A 17,549-nucleotide genomic window follows, 5' to 3' on the forward strand; every position below is an offset into this window, starting at 1 on the left:
AGTGCTCTGGAGTTTATTGTTCTGAATTAATTGCATGCATAGATGCACCCAGTGGGTACTCTTTGATGTAGCCCTTTCATGTTTAACAAACTGTATGATGCTAAGGAGGTTGTTATAAAATGTCAAGATTCTTTCAAGGCTTTTACAGTGATTTCAATTCTGGTCACATGCATGAGCCAGTGCTTTTATCTGTGTTGCAATCTACTGAGCAATGATCCATTAGTATGTGCTATATTTACATTGTGTCTGCTCATTTTTCATACCATTGATACATAGTGGGCAGAGAAATAGGAAAAGTTTTGCCACAAGAGCTGGTCCAAAAATGTCACTCACAAAAACTTCATTAAAATAATTACCTGTTTTTAAAACATTTTTCATCCAAATGTAACATTACCAAAACAGTCCGTGGCATTATAACTCAAATCACTCTTAAAATTAACAACCTTTTTTTTCATTCTCTAAACACTGAGGGAGCTGACAAATGAGGAAAAAGAAAAAAAACAGCGCTTTACTGGAAGATGAATTGCATCAGTTTGATCCACACCCCAGCATCTGTATAGAGTGGGACTTTTTGGTACTTTTAAATCAATAGTTAGGTATTAGATAAAAGCGCCAAAAAGCCCTGCTCAAGCGCAGAAGCTATGCAGGTGCCAGGTGAGCTGGGTCAAACTGACTCAATTCCTCTTCTGGGCAGGCAGTGTGCTCAGTGTGCGGGTGCACTGAGCTGAAAGTAAATGCTGAGGGAGGGGGGATTTCCATGTCTGTAAGCAGCCTGTTTTCAGCAACAAAGTCAGTAGATCCAAATTTTTAATAATGATTTTAAAAGGGCTGACAAATATTGTGTTAAAAACAACATGAATAACAAAGACAGATAATTTTGAAAACTGCAAAACAGAAACAGCTTTGGAATTTCAATTAAAAACAAAAAAACAAAACAAAAAAAACAACCACATATTGTATTTTGACCAGCTCCATTTGCTACCAACCAAAAATGTAAGGGTCCCTTATCCTGTCTGCTGTGTGTGAATAGGAAAAATTCCCTTTCCTACTCTTATTCTGTTGTAATACAGCACATACAACTTATCTAGAAAACATGCCTTCGTAATGTGTCAAGGATCTGGCTCTTAGAGTTATATTCAGACATATAGTGTGCATGTCATAATCAACAACAAACTTTATAATGGCAGATATAGCTACATCTCTATTCCCCACTTCTGCATTGGCCAGCACAGCATAATTTGTGCCTCCTTATATCCCAGAATATTCCAATTATACTCATGAATCTTGCTCATGGATGTGCAGAGTGTAGCACAAATATCTGCAAAATCAATTCAAGAATTAGTTACATATAAATTGTGGTTACCAAAATCCTAAGTGTTTATCTGTGGATTGCTAAAATGATACTTATGGCCTAAGGAAGAAGTGAAGTTTCACTCCTGCTACATGAAATTAAGCAATTGGAGAGAATATCCTAGGTCTATTCAATCAACAGCAAATGCTGCACCTTCACGTATTTCCCTGGAGATGTGTTTGTTTGCCTGTTTGTTTCATCCTGTTGTTTGTTCCGAGTTTCTCCTGCACTCACTACCAGAGCTGGAAGAGGCCAGGTATAGAATAATGAGACACTCATTATTATTAATGTATCACTATTTTGCAGATTACAGGATGGATTTTTGAAGGTTTTAGGGGGAAAACAGCAATCACATTTCAAGGCAAACTAAACTATCCCATCACAAAACACAGTAGATTTCTCTGCTTTATGGCAATATAAAATATATTTAACAATCCATCTTCCCAATCAGATGGCAAGTGAGAGGCTAAAACATTGACAAGTTGTGAATGTTTACTTCCCATAGGAGAATTAATGGCTTCATTATGCAAGCCGAGACAAGCACTGAACACTCACTGAAGCTTGAACTCCTAGTGCGATTCAGTGGCAGTTCGGCAATAGCATACATGCATTCCCCTCCAGATTATCCCTGACATGCCGGTGGCACAGCCCATTCTTCCCAATGAACTATAGATGACAAGAAATAATGAGTCAAAACACTGCCTGTGCTTATGCAGGGCATTTTTTCCTAAGACAAATTATGCTTTATGAAATTACTGGAGCCAAAGACCAAATAGTATTCCTGTCCAGTATAAACTTTTACTACTTGTAGGACAGGGCTATACTGTGTTTGAAGCATACTGACAGCTTTTAAACACAACCAGACAGGCCCCCAAACACAGTTTACCTAAGCAAGTGGTTTTATGGCCTGAGTTTTCTCTGAGAACCGCAGTAGCTAATCATTAGCAAACCCTCCCTCCCACCTCCTCACCCCCATTTCCCTGTATCTTAGGGTAATCAGTGCAGCATTGCCTTTCTGCCTATTCCCCAACTAAGGAACTTGCATGTGGCTATTAGAAGACCATAGGAGTCAGAGCAATCATGAAGAATGATGCGAGCAGCAATCAGATGTTACCTGAGTTACTGCTGGAATGCTTTTAGCTGTAGTGAAACCAGGGACCCTGTGAGATTTTGAACAAGTATCTGATCCCAGGTTCACTGATATAAAACCATTAAAGTCCCTGAAGATTTGCACTGGTGTACCAGAACTGAGAAGACAATCATGTAATTGAGTAAATGTCTTTTATGAAGCAGAACTAAAAACACAGTGGACTTCAACTATTTCTTTCACTGCTGAGAAGATAACCAAAATTCTTGTTTTGGGGCAGATTTCATGAAATTTAACATCTCTATAGAAATTATAATTCATGTGTGTATTCTTATGGTTAGTTGAGCGTTCAGTGTCTCTCGGACAAATTGGTCAGTTGATGATATCCTTGCACTCACAAAGATTATGGTTTCACATCCAAAACAACACCGTGAATTCTTAGAATGATGCCATCTTTGAAGCATTACATTGGAGGTAGCTCCTGTTCCCCTCTGAGGGCTTTCGAGGCCATACATGGCCTTTTGAACTTTTCTGGGTAGGTTAGGTCAAAACTTCAGTGTTTTGGCAAAATGTACCTAACTAAATGAAACAAATCAAAACCATCATTCTCTCTAAGACCTGCATCACGTATTCTTGTGGGGTAGGGTAGAACAACAATTGCTATGCTGGCAGTTGATAAATTCCTTCTACACTAATACCCAACAGATAAAATACAACATGGATGAAGATGAACTGTGGTGACCCAGGTGGTATTACTAGATCGAGATGGCAAGGAAGTCTTTGTGTTGCTAGAGCAGTTTCAAAGATTGTGGAGAAATTTAAGTTCCTCTCAGAAATTTCTTCCTAAAAACTTTCCTCCTGGCTCTAGCCCATAACTTTTATTCTCAAGCACAAAATTACCATATTACAATCCCATCTATACTAAGAACTTTACTGAGTTATGAATCTATCCAGGTATCTTTACCAGTCTGGAAACATGATCTGGTCAAGTGCTTTAATTTAAATAGCTGCTACCATTTTGTAGTGGATTCTTGAAAAATGCAATTAGATTTCTGTAGTGACATGGCCTGAATTGATTTTTAAACTGAATATCTCTGTAAGGCTAGGAACGGGTGTTGCATTTGTCCCTGGACAAGTTGTGACAACGTATGTCCTGCAACAGAAATATCTTTGGATTGGCGTATGTACGTGTCACCCTTCTAATCAATGTTTAGTGAGTGGCTGAATGCTTTGCTGCTTTTCTGCTGTTGATTCAATGATGCAGTCCCAAGATAACCATTCAGATGGACTTTGCAGTGGCCCAAGATATACTGTTAGTACTTCTTATCCCATAAATCTTTTTAGGATTTATCCCAGGGAAATGGCTATGAACAAGCGAACAACTGCACTTTGGCCTTGGTTAAAGTGGTTTAACCCAGGACAAATGTGACGTCTGTTTATAGCTGCAGAGCTTTCATGCCTAAGACTCTACATATAAATATATCCTTCTGGCTTAATTATTTAGAACTTTTTTATAGGCATAAACTAAAACAGGTTTACTCATGTGCAATAAGTCACCATTCAAAACCAAGAGTCACAGGCTTCACAGACACCACTTTTGTTACACTTCTGTACAGCACAGGACTCCCTATCCATTTCAGCTCCTGTCCTGTCCACTTACTGTACACCCAATGATTCCCTAGTAATTTGTACACCTTTCTGATGGGCTTCTTATACCATGTATAGCTGCTTCAGCAGCAACAACTCTCACTGTAGGTTATCCCACACATTGTAGTCTAAGATGCAAGGAAGGAACATATGGTGTATGGGAGGGTAGGGTTGGCTTTGCCCACAGTACTCCTGAGAATATCAATTCTCTTTCTTTTCACAGATACATACTTTTGCTATTATAAGTGCAGCATATGTACTGACGTGACCCCACCAGTCATGCATAGCGACCCCTCTGTTGGGAACTCCCTATGAAGCTAAATGACCTCTCTTACTCTGAAGAATCCTCCCTGCTTCCCATCTCAGTCAAAACCATTCAGTTGCCTTCTTTTGAGAAGGCAGTAATAGAATAATCAGCCAAGTAAGAACTTGGCAACTTGGTACTATGGATCTATTCCAATACTGTTATCATTTCTAACACCTTTGTCACCCAATTCATTGGTAGGGACAGAACTAGTGGAGCATTATATGGAGCATCCAGTGATTCTTCATGGGAGTTGGCCTCTAAAGGGAGTCCCACATACAGTTAGTTAACCATGGCAGTACAGGCAACCCCCACTTAGCACTCTTAATTGGTTCCTGGAAAACCAAGCATTAAGTGAAACCAAAAGTATTTGACAACCCAAAATGGTGACCACAAGTGTTTTTAATGACCCAAGATGGCAACCACAAGCATTACAGTGAAACTTGCTGAGCGCCAAGTAAAATCAGGTATCAATTTAAAAATGAGCGGTATAGCAAAATAGCGAAGCAGGAGTTGCCTGTACCACCATGTTAGTTTCCTTTTACTAATCTTATTTATGTGCCCCATATTAATAGTCCCCAAGTACTAAGAAATATCAGACCATGTCGTTCTGTTAATTCACACAATGAAGCAGCAGTTGAGTCGAAACTATTCATTCCATTTCACCTCCACATAAGGGGCATCTTTCACTTTTTAGCAGTGGCCAATGCCACAAGCAGTGTGAGCTCCTGTTCTCCTCTGGCCACTGTGCTGCTCAAAGCTTCTGTTCCTCAGACCTAGCTGTCTTTGTCAAACTGATTGAAACAATAGCACAACATCTCTTGGGGCTGGAATCAATCAACACCTTTGCCTATGGCCACTCAGTCCCTAAAGGGAAAGCTAATTTCTTGCCCTCATTACTCCTCCACAAGTCAAATGTTGGCTGGTGTTTATGCCTATTCTGACTAGCCTTATTTGAGGTTGGGCTACAGCCTTTCTCCTAACTCTTCCCATCTACAAGTACTTCTATACTGCAGGGAAGCCAAGCTCTATTCCTCTGATCCCTGAGCTTTGAGGTCTGTAATGTCCAGTTTCTTTCTATAGATGATGATTCATTAGCTGATTGACAACGTTTATAGCACCTTCCATTTGAAAGCATAAAAAAGCTGAGACATTCAAAGGCTTAAAAGGGATTTTGGTGTCCAAAGCTATTGAATTTCAATGAGATTTGGATTCCCAAATCCCATATGCCTCTTGGAAAATCCCGGATGTGATGCTTTATAAATATTAATGTCTGACAACACCAGAGTAAATTTACAGTTAGGGAAACTAAATGAATACAGGGACTGAGGTTTCTCACAAGTCATTCTTGTGAAGCAGATTTAAGGCTAAAGCAAAGATATGCCAGGCCTCAATTCTCAGTTCTCTCTGTTAACCATAAGACCCTTTCTCTCATCTGTCATATTCAGTCTCATCCTTTAATATAAAACCCAGTTTCAACAGGCAGCAATTCCAAGAATAGTTTTCTATGACAAATTTTGTTTGCTGGGTAGTGTGGCAACACGATCATCTATTCACTTATATTTCCTTTTGAGTGTCTCATGAGTTGAATCTAAATTTGCAAGTACAGCATTAGGGGATAAAAAGGCATATTATTTTCTTCCCTTTCTAAATGGACCTTCTGGAATCAGTTAATCAGAAGGGCTCAGGGTAAAATTAGGCCCTTACTCAGTTTCTTTCTTTTCTCTTGGGCTTGTAGTGTTTCAGAATCAATGCCAGTGGCTCAGGACACCCCCAAATACCACACCAATATGCTTACGCAAGGGAGGAAAACAGTCTGCTACAAACACAGCATTCAGTTCCAAACTTCTGGGATCGTATTCAAAGTAGTAATTAAAATTAATTTTAAAATGGATAGAAAATACTTTAGTCCTCTGCAGTAAGAACCATCTTTTTATGCCTGTTCTGTGCCCAGTACAATAGGACTCTAGTTCTGGACAGAGGCCAATGGGCAGTACCACACTACAAAGTGTAAATAGTCATGAGAATAAACTTCAAGATGCCTTGGCAAAAGGACAACTATGCAGACATTTTTATCCAAAGGAGAACCACATAGAGGGTTATGCATGATAATGTAGTTGATAGAACTGGTTGCCTTTCTCCTGTCTGTCATGATTAAAGTCCAACCTGAAGTGTTAGGAGATCTTAGCTAATCTTGCAACAAAGCAGCCTTATATCCCAAAATCACCATATCAAACTACTTAGGGAAGGAATCTTGGGTCAGTTCCAACTCCCTGTTTCTTCAGTTTCCATGAGGAAGATAAGGTAAAATGCTCAGTAACTGAGGAACCAAGGCACCATTTTACCTCCTGATACTGAGTTTTCTGAATTCCCAATGATGGTGGAAAAATGGTCTACTTTAGTGGTTCTCAACCTCGTTAGACTCAAGGCACCCCTTCAAAAATGCCAGATCTTAGCTTCCACTCCTTGTTTTCATAGTTCCATAGTTGGTAGGGTCAGAAGGAACCTAAGTAGATCATCAAGTCTGCCCCCCTGCCATGGGCAGGAATAGATGCTGGGGTCAAACGACCCAGGCTAGGTGATTATCTAGCTTCCTTTTGAAGACCCCCAGCGTAGAAGCAAGCACCACTTCCCTTGGAAGTTGGTTCCAGCTCCTAGTTACCCTGACTGTGAAGTAGTGCCTCCTGATATCTAGCCTGAATCTACTCTCAGTCAACTTATGGCCATTATTCCTTGTTACTCCCGGTAGTGTTCGGGGGAACAGGGACTCTCCCATAGCCTGCTGGTCCCCCTTGGCCAGTTTGTAGACGGCCACTAGATTCCCCCTAAGCCTTCTCTTGTGGAGGCTGAACAGGTTCAGGTCCCGTAGCCTCCACTTGCAGGGCCTGCCTTGCTGCCAGAGGATCATGCAGGTGGCCCTCCTCTGGACCCTCTCAATGCTGGCCACATCCTTCCTGAAGTGCGGCACCCAGGACTGGATGCAGTACTCCAACTGCAGCCTGACCAGTGTTGCATAGAGGGGGAGGATCACCTCCTTGGACCTGCTCGGGATGCTTCTGTGGATGCATGACAAGGTGCGGTTAGCCTTACTGATTGCGTCCTCATATTGGTGGTCCATGTTCATCTCGGAATGAATAATGACTCCAAGATCTTTTTCTGCTTCTGTGCTGATGAGAAGGGAGTTCCCCAGCCTGTAGGTATGCTGCTGGTTCTTCCTCCCCAGGTGCAATACCTTGCACTTGTCCATATTGAAACCCATCCTGTTCTCATCTGCCCACCCCTGTAACCTGTCCAGATCTAGTTGTAGTCCAGAAAGACTACCTCCACTGCAACACCTACGTCCAAGGACCTTGTGACCTTGTCGTAGAAGGCCACCAGGATGGTCTGACAGGACCTGCCTCGAATGAACTCATGTTGGTTGCCCCTAAGCATGATCCCCCCTGCTGGTCCCTCGCAGATGTGCTCCTCGATAATTTTCTCAAAGAGCTTCCCAAGGACTGAGGTAAGACTAATGGGCCTGTAGTTTCCTGGGTCCTGCTTCCTCCCTTTTTTGAAAATGGGGACCACATTGGCCCTTTTCCAGTCCTCTGGCACCTCGCCAGAGCACCATGAGTTCTCGTAAAGCTGTGCCAGGGGTCCCGCAATGACCTCTGCCAATTCCCTCAGCACTCTGGGGTGGAGATCATCAGGACCTGCTGATCTGAACACATCTAGTCCCACCAGAAGTTCCCTGACCAGGTCCTCACTAACCCTGAACCTGGCAGTGCCTCCCCTGGGTCAGTCGGGGATCCTGGTCGGGGGGATGTCCTGGTCCCTGCTCAAAAAAAATGGAGGCAAAGAAATTGTTAAAGAGGTTAGCTTTTTCATCTGGTGTAACCACCAGATTTCCTAGCATGTCCTGCAGAAGCCCTACGTTACCCAGTACCTTCTTTTTACCTGCTATGTATTTAAAAAAGGACTTCTTGTTATCCTTGATCTGGGTCACTAGTCTCAGTTCCATCTCTGCCTTGGCCTTCCTAACAGCCCCCCTACAGCCTTGAGCAATGGAGGTATAGTCCTCCTTGGTGATGGCCCCTCCCTTCCATTGGGTGTGCGCCTCCTTTTTAGCTCTGAGACATTCCTGGATGTTTTTGGTGAGCCATGGGGGCTTTTGAGTACTCTTGCCTCCTTTGATCCGCGTTGGGATTGTCGCCCTTTGGGCTTGGAGGATCGTCTCCTTCAGGAACGACCTCTCTTCTTGGACTCCCAACTCCCCTCCCCTCTGGGACCTCAGTCTCTCCCCAACTAGTCTCCTTACCTCATTGAAATCCGCCCTCCTGATGTCTAGGACTGTTGCCTTGCTGCAGGCGTTTGACACCCTGTGCTGGATGGTGAATTCCAGTAGGTGATGATCGCTATCGCCCAGGTGGTCGAGAACACACAGTCCACTCGCCAGGTCATCTCCCGTGGCCAGGACCAGATCCAACAAGACATTCCCCCTGGTGGGCTTATGCACCTCCTGGGTTAGATGGAGTTTTGACTCAAAAAATAAGAGAGCAATTCTTCTGTTCCAAAAGAAAGACCACAACAGGTCAGAATGTTTCTGACACTCGATTCCTCTTTGAAATCTCTGGGTTTGTCTTGTTTGGACACCTAACAGTGCTAATATTACATGGCACCCCACAGCACTCTCAAAAGGGTCTCACACTACTCCAGGGTGCTACGGCACCCTGGTTGAGAATCACTGGTCTAGTTGCTATGACACTAGACTGGGACTCTGGAGACATGGCATTAGCTGCTGAACTTTCTACATTACCTTGGATAAATCACTTAATCTACATCAGTTCCCCACTCTGTTATACTGGACATTATATTTCAGTACCTTAGAGGAGTATCTTGGCTGTCCAGAGCCAAGATAAAATGGTCATGATTGCTCTACATGTAGGATGAATTTTCAGGGGGTGTTTTTCCATCTTGCAAGAGCAGACTTTGCATCATCTCGATCATCCTCTGGTTTCTTAGTGCATTCTGTACTGTCTTTCTATTGAAGATTAGAATTTCCATGGAGCAAAGGCCAATACATGTGTTTGTGTAGCATCAAGAAATGTGGTAGTAAAAACTGGTGAAATAACATCAATAAAAATTAATCATTTGGATTATGCAAGAGGATCTATTGGGAAGAAACCAATATACAATGTACAGCAGATAAAACACTGAACTGAGATTTAAAAGACCTTTGTTTTGATTTGCTTCTCTGCTATTGGCCTGCCAAGCAACCTTGATTGGGCAAATCAATCAGAATCATAATGTTAAAGCAGCACAGAGTTTAAAAAAATGCAGGGGTCATCTATGCCAACCCCCTGAAGAGATGTATATTGCATCTTCTCTACCTCAGTTTCCCCATGTGTAAAAGGAGAATAATGGTATTTGCTTCATTCTAAAATGCTATACATCTATGGAATAAAAGTAGTAATACCTATGTAGCTTTAAGATACTATTATTATAAATAATAAACTCCACCACCGCAGTCAGAGACATACCTCACAACCTAACAGAACTCAAATCTGGAATGGAATACATGACAAAGATTCCAACTGACACAACAAATGATTCAAGGAAGATACTTGAAATGCTGTAAATTGTCTGTTAGTAGAACCAACTGCTGTAATAATCTACATTACATGTTCCTTTTTTGATGTATGTAATTTTCTGTAATAAGAGTGGCAGGTGAGAGAAAAGCAGGTAAGGAACGACATCCCTTGAAATGAGGTACAATTGAGATGTCTGATTAAAGATGTAAAATTACTTTTTTTTAAATCTAGTGTTATTTCTAAGTTATATGCATTATATTGTTATGAATAAGCGTGCAGAAGAGAGCCAATGAGTGCAGGTTCTATCATGTGCTGCCCATATACCAATGTTTGTGCTTTTTTGCAAAGACTGTATGTAGCAGGCAAAGAAGTCTGGTAAGCTAACAAAGAGTTCTGAAGAGCAGGTTAAAAAGCTTTTTGCAGGTTGCATTTCAACATTTCTGATCTGAATTTCCCCAGAACAAAAATGTGCTCTAAGAATAGTTAATGACACATCTACAGCCATAGCTGTTACCCACAAATCAGAAACCCAGCACATAAGCAGTTACTGATGTACATTCTTATAACAGCATGCTTTAAAAGGCTGCAAATTAAAGAGTAAGTCAGCAGAGAACTGGCCCTCAGCTGGCACTGTTCCAAAGCAGCTGAAATGAATTACAGCACTTCAAATGAAAGAAGTAACAAAGAAATAACAAAAGCCTTTTAAAACTCAGCACTTTTGCCAGGTGGGGAGTGTTTGAATGGGTGTAACTGAGGTGTATGATGAATTAGTGGCTTCAGACTGACTGATACTATACAGGATGTGGAGTCTAATACTTAGGCCAAATACAGTCAGTATACCAGCAATGAGGAAACAACCAAAAGTTTTCATAATGCACATTACAAACAAAACAACAGTATCAAGTAATTAATGGTTTCATACAAGAATAACATTTTACTATGGGATTTTACAACCAAGGGAAATCATGAGCATATATCCCAAATAATAAGCCCTTCGGTAACTTCAACATGGAATTTCCATTTATTGTATTGCTGCCTAGTTATCATTTCATAACTATGTCACAAACCAATTATGTTCGGGATGGGGGGCAAAGGGAGCTTTATGGGGTCTCATGCATGTTGTCTTGAATTTGTTCTACTACTATGCCATGTGTAGTCTCTACCTATAGGTAGTGCCAAGCTGTATTGAACCTTATTGTTATTATGTTTGCATGAATTGTGGCATTTGCTATAAGTGCAATTTTGGTACATCATGATATTTTAGCCAAGACTGTTTAGCGGGACAGTGATTAACTTAAGAGTTCCTTGCCTACTCGTACTTCAGAGAAGTAATAGCTGAGACTTAGCACCCGAAATGAGTTTATTTACTCATTAAACAGGCCATTCCAGACAATGATGAATTTACATGTTAAAGAAGGCATCAGTAAGAATATATTTTAGCTATTCAGGTCACTGTGGGAAGGATATGTCCCACTGTATTTTTAGGATATTGGATTAGTTATCTTCATGTCTGACAGGATGCATGTATTCTCCTGGTTTTAATTAGGTCAGCAAAGACTTTTAGTTTGGTAAACATGCACCTTGGGGGGGGCAGGGGGGAGGCAGGAAATTATATGCTGTGTGGGTTCCCCAAGAATCCAACATGATGTACATAAATGGACAAAGAAGAAACCATCCTTAAGTGTTGCCTTGAGCAATCTTTTGTCTCCAGCCTTCCTGGGCACAGAAAAGGCTGCAGGCCCTTTACCAGAGGGCTGAGTAAAGAGACTGACCGAAGAACGTGCAGGAGGCCCCGGTAGAGAGTTCAGAGGCAGAAGTTGCTTTCTAACCTGTTGAGCTGTGTAGGAAATGCATTCTTGGATTTAAGATGCAGTTGGGGAACAGATTATGATGCTGATATTATCATGCTGATTATTATGGCCAGCCTGGTAGGCACTGCCATCCCCGCCCCTCACAGACCAAGGTTGGAGTCCCGTGTGGGCCATGGAGGGGATTTAAACCCCCACCCAGTGTGCTAGCCTGGGGCTGGTGCCTAGCCCCATCCCTTCCACTCTAGCAGGGACGGGGGAAAGTCTCACTTCCCTCCCCTTTGGCAGTGGCTGGCAGGCATGCTCTAGCACCACTTGGCTTCTCCCTTGAGCCACTGCAGGCATGCGGCTGCATTTCCTTCATCAAAAGTGAATGTCTGTCCATTTGCTAATTGGTTCAAGCTGCGCAGCTTAGACTAACCTGCAAAGACTGAATCAATTCAAACTTGGGCTTTTTGCTTGTCTGTACCTAGCCCAGAAGACTACAAAGTCCTATATCAAATGGTCCTGCAACATAATCACATCTGTATCATCACTTACGATGTCATTTATCTGATAATATACAATGTGTGTTATTCAGCAAAACTCATAAGAACATAAGAAATGCTATTTACTGAATAAGATCATAGGTCCATCTGTCTCATTTCTGTCTCCAAAAGGCAGAGAGTGGATGCTGAGGGGGAAGTGAATATACCTCTGACCATCCTTGTTGCCTTCCTCATTACCTTTTCTGGTCCTTCCATATCCTTTTTTAAATACCAAAACTGCACACAGCACTCAAGGTGGACCTGCACCATAGATTTATAAAGCAGTATAATGACATTTTTTGTTTTGTTTACAATTTTCTTCTCAACATTTTGTTTACCGTTTTGATTGCTGCTAAACACTCAGCTGATGTTTTAGTAAACTGTCCATAAGGACTTGAAGATCTCTTTCCTGTGTGGCAAGCAAGTATAGAGACCATCATCTTGTATGTACATTTTGGGTTATTTTTTCCCATGTGCATCACATTGCACTTATCAACGTTGAATTTTATCTGCCATTTTGTTGTCTGTTCACTCAATTTTGCAAGATCCTTCTGTAGTTCTTCACAGTCCTTTTTCGTCTCTTCCACGCTAAGTAATTGTCACCTGCAACCTTGGTCACTCACCATTCACCCTCCTCTCCAGATCATGTATAATACATTAAAGAGCACCAGTCCCAACACAGATTCTGGGAGGTTGGGGAAGAGGCACTGTTTTCTTCTTTCCATTCTAAAAACTGAACATTTATACTCACTCTTCATTTTCCATCCTTAAACCAATTTTGGATCCACAAGTAGACCTTCCCTCTGATCCCATGACAACCAGTTTCATTAAGAGACTGATGTGGGACTTTGACAAAGGCTTTTTTGAAGATAAGTATAAGGTCTGTTCAGCTGCTAAGTGGTTGGGGACTGCATGCCCTACAGGTCATTTTAGCAGAGGCCACACATTGTGTGGTCTGCATCAGGGCAAGCCATGGGTCCCTCAGGATACACACCACACAGACACTTCTTCCCCACCCCCAGCTTCACCTCACATCTGCATTCCCACATTACTGCAATGTGCGTCTGCCCAGACATCCCCCTTCCCCACCACTGCACTGTATGACCACCCCCCAACACCACTATACCATGAAGCCCCAGTCCACCCTCCACTCCCCTCCCTGCACCTCTCCATTCTGCTCAGCCCCTGGGGCCCAGGTGGGAAGCAGAAGCCAGTGAAGAGAGGGGTAGCCCAGGAACTATGGCTGCTGTTGCAGCTGGAAAGATGGTGGGGAACAGCAGCCAGGCAGGACCCTGGCACCCTCAACCCTTTGCAGGCTGAATGTGGTCCACAGGCCACCATTTAAACAGCCCTATCTACATTCTTGTTAACACCTTCAAAGAAGTTGATGATGTTGGTGAGGCAGGACCTCCCTAAAGAAAAGCAAATTTTGTTCATCCATGTGCTGTTCAATCATTTTTAAGTTATTGGTTATACCAAATTGCAGGAACAGAATTTGGACTCACCAGTTCATGGTTCCCTGGGTCCTTTCTGAAGCACTTTTTAAAGACTGGAGTTACTTTGGCAATCCTCCAATCCTCCGATACCAAAATGGTTTTGAGTGACACGTTGCATATCACAGTTAGTGCAGCAGTTTTAAATATGAGCTCTTACAAGACTTAAGGATAGCATTTTCCAGTCTTTTGATACCTGGGGCACACCTTGTTTTCTGGATTAAACTTGCAGGCACCCTTTGCTCCTTGGAGGCCAGATCTGGTCTGCAGGCCTGATCCTGTGCACAGAGCTGGCCCAGCCAAAGCGCAATTCCTCTGCATGGCTAGCTTTGTTTGATCCTGATCCAGCCATGTTGGGCTAGCCTACCTGGAGCCCAATCCCTCCACAAAGGGCTAGCATAGCTATGACCCGATCCAGCCATACAGGGTCAACCTCACTGTAGCCCCACCCGGCTCATTTTTGTGATGCACTTCTGCCACTCTTGCGGCACATCAGTGTACTCTGGCACACCTTGGGAATCACTGCTCAAGGGTGCATATCTTCAGGTCCTGGGAATTTGTTACTGTTTAGTTTATCACTCTATTCTAAAACCTCATCTACTGATATCTCAATTTGGGTCACTTCTATTGCCTTGTTCTCCAAGTGGAATGGCCCCAATTAAAGAATCTCCCCAACATTTTCCATATTAACAACAGATGCAGCTGGGTTCACTTCGGTGGAAGTATCACACTTTGCACTGCCTCAAGATCTAATGCAAGTCTAGAACAATTGTACAGAGAGATGCAAAAAGTTACATACAGATCTGCTTGATGTTCTTAGATCTTTAGATGAAAAGCACTGTGTAAATCAGTGGTTCTCAATCTTATTAGACTAAAGGCACCCCTTGAAAAAAATCCAGCTCTTAGCTTTTACTTGTTTCTGGACTATAGAAAAATTATAAAGCAATCCTTCTGGTGCAAAGAACTCAACAGGACCACAACAGGACAGAATATGTTTGACACTACGGATTCCTATTAGAAATCTCTGGGTTTATCTTGTTAACCCTTTGTAGGTGTTTGCATGCCTAATGGTGCTAATATTGTGCAGCACTCTGCAGCACCCTGAAAAGGATCTTGCAACACCCTGGTTAGGAATCACTGGTTTAAGTATTGATATTCAATATAGTCTGCATGGGTCTGTATTTATATATTCACACATATACTGACATGTAACATTTATTTCTCTCTCAGACTTGCAAATAAAATGTGCTTTAAAGCAATAGAAAGCCTCTACATGTTTTCTCACTATTTTCTGAAGAAGAAGGGACTAAGAGCTGGCCAAAAAACATGCTAACAATGTTTGCAGCTCCCAGACTATGTGTAAGTCCCTCCCAGCAGAAACACTATATTTATAACACATGATTTCAAAGGAATCCAGTTTGTTAATCTCAATTGCACAGTTCACCATGAACCGGGTGTCTTGATCTCTGTGAGATTTTGTATTTTTTGTTACCACTTGTTTTACTGGAGCAGGTGGCCAAATTTAGAGTGGTGGGGGCTGTTTCCATGAAGAAGACATGTTGATGACGTTTCTTTGATGCAGTCCTGTTTATTTACAAAGCACATGCAATGTCCAACTTCCCTGTTTAGTCCTGTTAGAGCAGGACTCTAACAAGAGACAATTTCTTACTCAGAGTTCACAGTTCAAAGCTCCTTTCCAGTCTGCACTTAGCCCCAAGTTCTCCTTCTTAAGATCTCCAAAGGCCAGAGTCAATTTGCTTCTTTTGACTATATCCCTAGCTTTTCTGACTCCTCTTTCAGTTTTTATGACCTCTCTTTTACTGATACACAAGCCTTCACAAAACTGTAGCCATTGAAACCCCTCCAGCTACATACATCTTGCCCAAGGCTGTCTTAACCAGTGACATGACTATGTTAGAAGTGACAATTTTTGCCTGATTTGGTCCCTGAAAGTGGTCTACAACCATGACAAAACAGAGTGCAGAGCAGGAGACCACTTTAAAAGGGCCTAATCCCGCAAAAATCTGAACCCATTGCATGAGGGTTCAGATGAACACACTCTGAGACAGAACCTATTCTGTAACATCTCTGCAGAACTTGCTGTTGCTATTGCCTGTTGCTGTTTTCAGAATTAAAAGGGGGAAAAGGAGTAGAGGGAGTTTGGTCTGGGGTTTTTTCAGCTGGCAATGGCTATGGTGGGGCATTCAGCTGCCCCACCCTCCAGCGCTGGCTGGGGAACCCCAAGAAGAGCACACCCCAACTGCTGAAACTTCCTTAGCCTGGCAAAGGGTTCTTGAACCCGAAAGCTTGCTTAATAAATATTCTCCAACCATTTGGGTTGGTCTAATAAAAGATATCAAATTCACCCAAGGAACCTTGTCTGCCTATGTCCTTAGACCAATACGGCTACAACCTAAACCCCTGCTACATTTGAGGTGGAGCTTTACTCTTTCTTACAGCTAATTTAAGTCAAGGGTGGTTGTTACATGCAATCCATATCATTATATATTTGGACAACATCATCCCAGTGACTTCAACGATATATAAAATAAGATCATATGGCTATGTATGGAGTGAAAGAGAAGGAGATACAGAGAATACAGAGATAATATCAGTATTTCAGAAAGCTTTACTTCTTGTCCCTTCACCTAACAACACTCTCTGCCATGCAGCTGTTTTCACTAGCTGCAGAGAACTCAGCTGCACCAAAAGACAGTCTTAAAGTCACATGCACATGCCAAATTTAAATTTCTAGGCAACTATTCAAAAAAGAAGAGTTCTCTCCCTAGTGGTATCATTTCACAGGTTCTGTCCATGCTTCAGAACTCCCTCTCTGGTTTTAATCAGTTGCTAAAGAATGAAGCAGCAGCCAGTAAATTCAGTCAAGCATCTATACTCGACTAGAATAAAATTACCTACTAACAAAACAACATATGGCACACTTACTTAGTCTAAGACTTTGTAAAAGTGTTCAATGGATAGATTTACTGCCTCTACACTGTTTTAAACTGCCTCTGTATAGCTGCCATTTCCCAAATGAATATTTGCTCTGAACATTATGGAAAGCATATCTAATGCAGCACTGTAACCATGTTTTAATTAGTACCTAATAAATAAAAGGATAAATCTTTCACTCCATATGAACCTCAGTAGAACTCCATTACTTCTGAAGCTGTGTTAATGCAATCACTGAAGTCACTTTCTGCTAGACTCATGAAGATTTGGGTTCACCTTCCTGAGAGACCTAGCATCCTAGCACCAAGGTGATAAGCGGCTCATCTACTAATGACCAAACTGAGAACTGATGAGAATTGCTAATATTTTTTAGTGTCTAATTCTTTTCACATCAGCAACATACCAGACATAGTTCTTTATTTGATGTGTTTGTCCTAAGTAAGTGATTGGTTTCTGTTTGTCAGGGGAATATGCTGATCATCTGGGTCAATGTCTATTCTGTGATGCATCCTGTTCTAAGTGCACAGGACCAAAGCAGAATGACTGTATTGGCTGCCCTATCACAAGGTAAGTAGACTATATTATAATTATTTATTTGTATTGTAATAGTATGAAAAGGCCTTCAACTGAACAGGGCTCCAGTGCATTATGTACTGGACAAACACAGAGGAGGAGACACTAAAACCTAGGAACTGCCTGTCTGAATTAAATTAAGATACAAGAAGGGATTGTGACAAACAAATTAGGAGAAGGAAGATGGAGAACAAAGGTTACACAGATGAAACCAGATGGTTACATAGTTAACAG

The 17,549-nt window shown here is 41.9% G+C and overlaps 1 protein-coding gene across 1 annotated transcript in view; it reads left to right on the forward strand.

The window, feature by feature from the left end:
* PCSK5 (proprotein convertase subtilisin/kexin type 5) overlaps positions 1 to 17,549 on the forward strand; it is a 380,395-nt gene that overhangs the window by 301,332 nt on the left and 61,514 nt on the right. Inside the window, exon 23 of the mRNA XM_006029202.2 lies at positions 17,207 to 17,309. Within this exon, the coding sequence (XP_006029264.1) occupies positions 17,207 to 17,309 (103 nt within the window). The remainder of the gene's footprint in view (positions 1 to 17,206; positions 17,310 to 17,549) is intronic.

Source organism: Alligator sinensis, unplaced genomic scaffold (genome assembly GCF_000455745.1).
Source record: "Alligator sinensis unplaced genomic scaffold, ASM45574v1 scaffold204_1, whole genome shotgun sequence".
Taxonomy (NCBI): Eukaryota; Metazoa; Chordata; order Crocodylia; family Alligatoridae; genus Alligator; species Alligator sinensis.